Source organism: Echinops telfairi, unplaced genomic scaffold (assembly GCF_000313985.2).
Source record: "Echinops telfairi isolate 266 unplaced genomic scaffold, ASM31398v2 ScPeMD7_26;HRSCAF=91, whole genome shotgun sequence".
Taxonomy (NCBI): Eukaryota; Metazoa; Chordata; class Mammalia; order Afrosoricida; family Tenrecidae; genus Echinops; species Echinops telfairi.
The window spans coordinates 401,502-402,853 of NW_022103923.1; the positions used below are offsets into that span (position 1 = coordinate 401,502).

At 51.0% G+C, this 1,352-nt stretch overlaps 1 protein-coding gene across 1 annotated transcript in view; it reads left to right on the plus strand.

Annotated features, from left to right (window-relative positions):
- The first annotated feature begins 444 nt into the window (after positions 1-444).
- The window catches only part of LOC101649035 (dihydrolipoyllysine-residue succinyltransferase component of 2-oxoglutarate dehydrogenase complex, mitochondrial-like), a 2,791-nt gene continuing 1,883 nt past the window's right edge, over positions 445-1,352 (plus strand). Inside the window, 2 exon segments of the mRNA XM_045289395.1 lie at positions 445-683; positions 685-1,348. Coding sequence (XP_045145330.1) covers positions 445-683; positions 685-1,348 — 903 coding nt within the window.

Consider the following 1,352-nt stretch of genomic DNA (forward strand, 5'->3'; position numbering starts at 1 on the left):
GGTTTGAAAGAATATACAGAGCCTTGAAAACCCTTGAAGTAGTTATACATTACACACAAAGAGTCAAAGTGAGTCATAATCAAGTCATGGGCAAGTAATAAACCATATTAAGTATAATGATAGCATAAGAAGCAAAAGTTAATCGATACCCTCAATTCAGAACAATTTGCAAATACATTTTAAGAAATAATAACTGAGTTTCCTAGGGACATGGCAGGGGTGTTTGCAGTGACACGAGGCACTAAAAATAATGGGTATAGGAAAGAAAAAAAAAGTTCTAAAGTCGTTTCTGGTAAGTATTGCACAACACTTTGTAATATGATTGAACTACTGAGTTATATGCTATGTAAATTATATGTCAATAAAACTTAAAAACAAAAGTGGATTAAAGATTAATGGACTTCCGGTGTCCGCTGCCCTCCGCTCCGCCGCCGCTTGTCCGCGATGCTGTCCCAGTCCTGCTGCGTGTCTCCAGCGCTCAGCCGTTCTCTCGCCGCCTTCCAGAAGGGGAACTGCCCTCTAGGGAGATGTTCCCTGCCTGGGGTATCCTTATGTCAGGGAGCAGGTTACCCTGACAGCAGGAAGATTGTCTTTCCCAGCAGTGATGGCTTCAGTCTCCGCTTCTTCAGAACCACAGCTGCGTGCCAGGATGGCGTGATCACAGTGAAGACTCCCGCATTTGCAGTCTGTCACAGAGGGGGATGTCAGGTGGGAGAAAGCTGTTGGAGACGCCGTGGCGGAAGATGAAGTGGTTTGTGAGATTGAAACTGACAAGACGTCTGTGCAAGTCCCGTCTCCAGCGCATGGCGTGATCGAGGCTCTCTTGGTACCGGATGGGGGCAAAGTAGAAGGAGGCACTCCACTTTTCACGCTGAGGAAAACTGGTGCTGCTCCCGCAAAGGCTAAGCCAGCTGAAGCTCCTGCTGCTGCCGCCCCAAAAGCAGAGCCAGTGGCATCAGCCGTTCCTCCTCCCGCTGCACCACCCCTCCCCACGCAGATGCCCCCGGTGCCCTCGGCCGCACAGCCTCCTGTGAGCAAACCGGTATCTGCAGTCAGACCCTCTGCTGCTCCCCCTGGAGCTGAGCTAGGCGTTGGCAAAGGTCTGCGTTCAGAGCACCGGGAGAAAATGAACCGGATGCGGCAGCGTATTGCTCAGCGTCTGAAGGAGGCCCAGAACACGTGTGCCATGCTGAGGACGTTCAGTGAGGTGGACATGAGTAACATCCAGGAGATGAGGGCCCGGCACAAAGATGCTTTTCTGAAGAAACACAATCTCAAGCTCGGCTTCATGTCGGCCTTCGTGAAGGCCACGGCCTTCGCCTTGCAGGAGCAGCCTGTCGTAAATGCAGTGA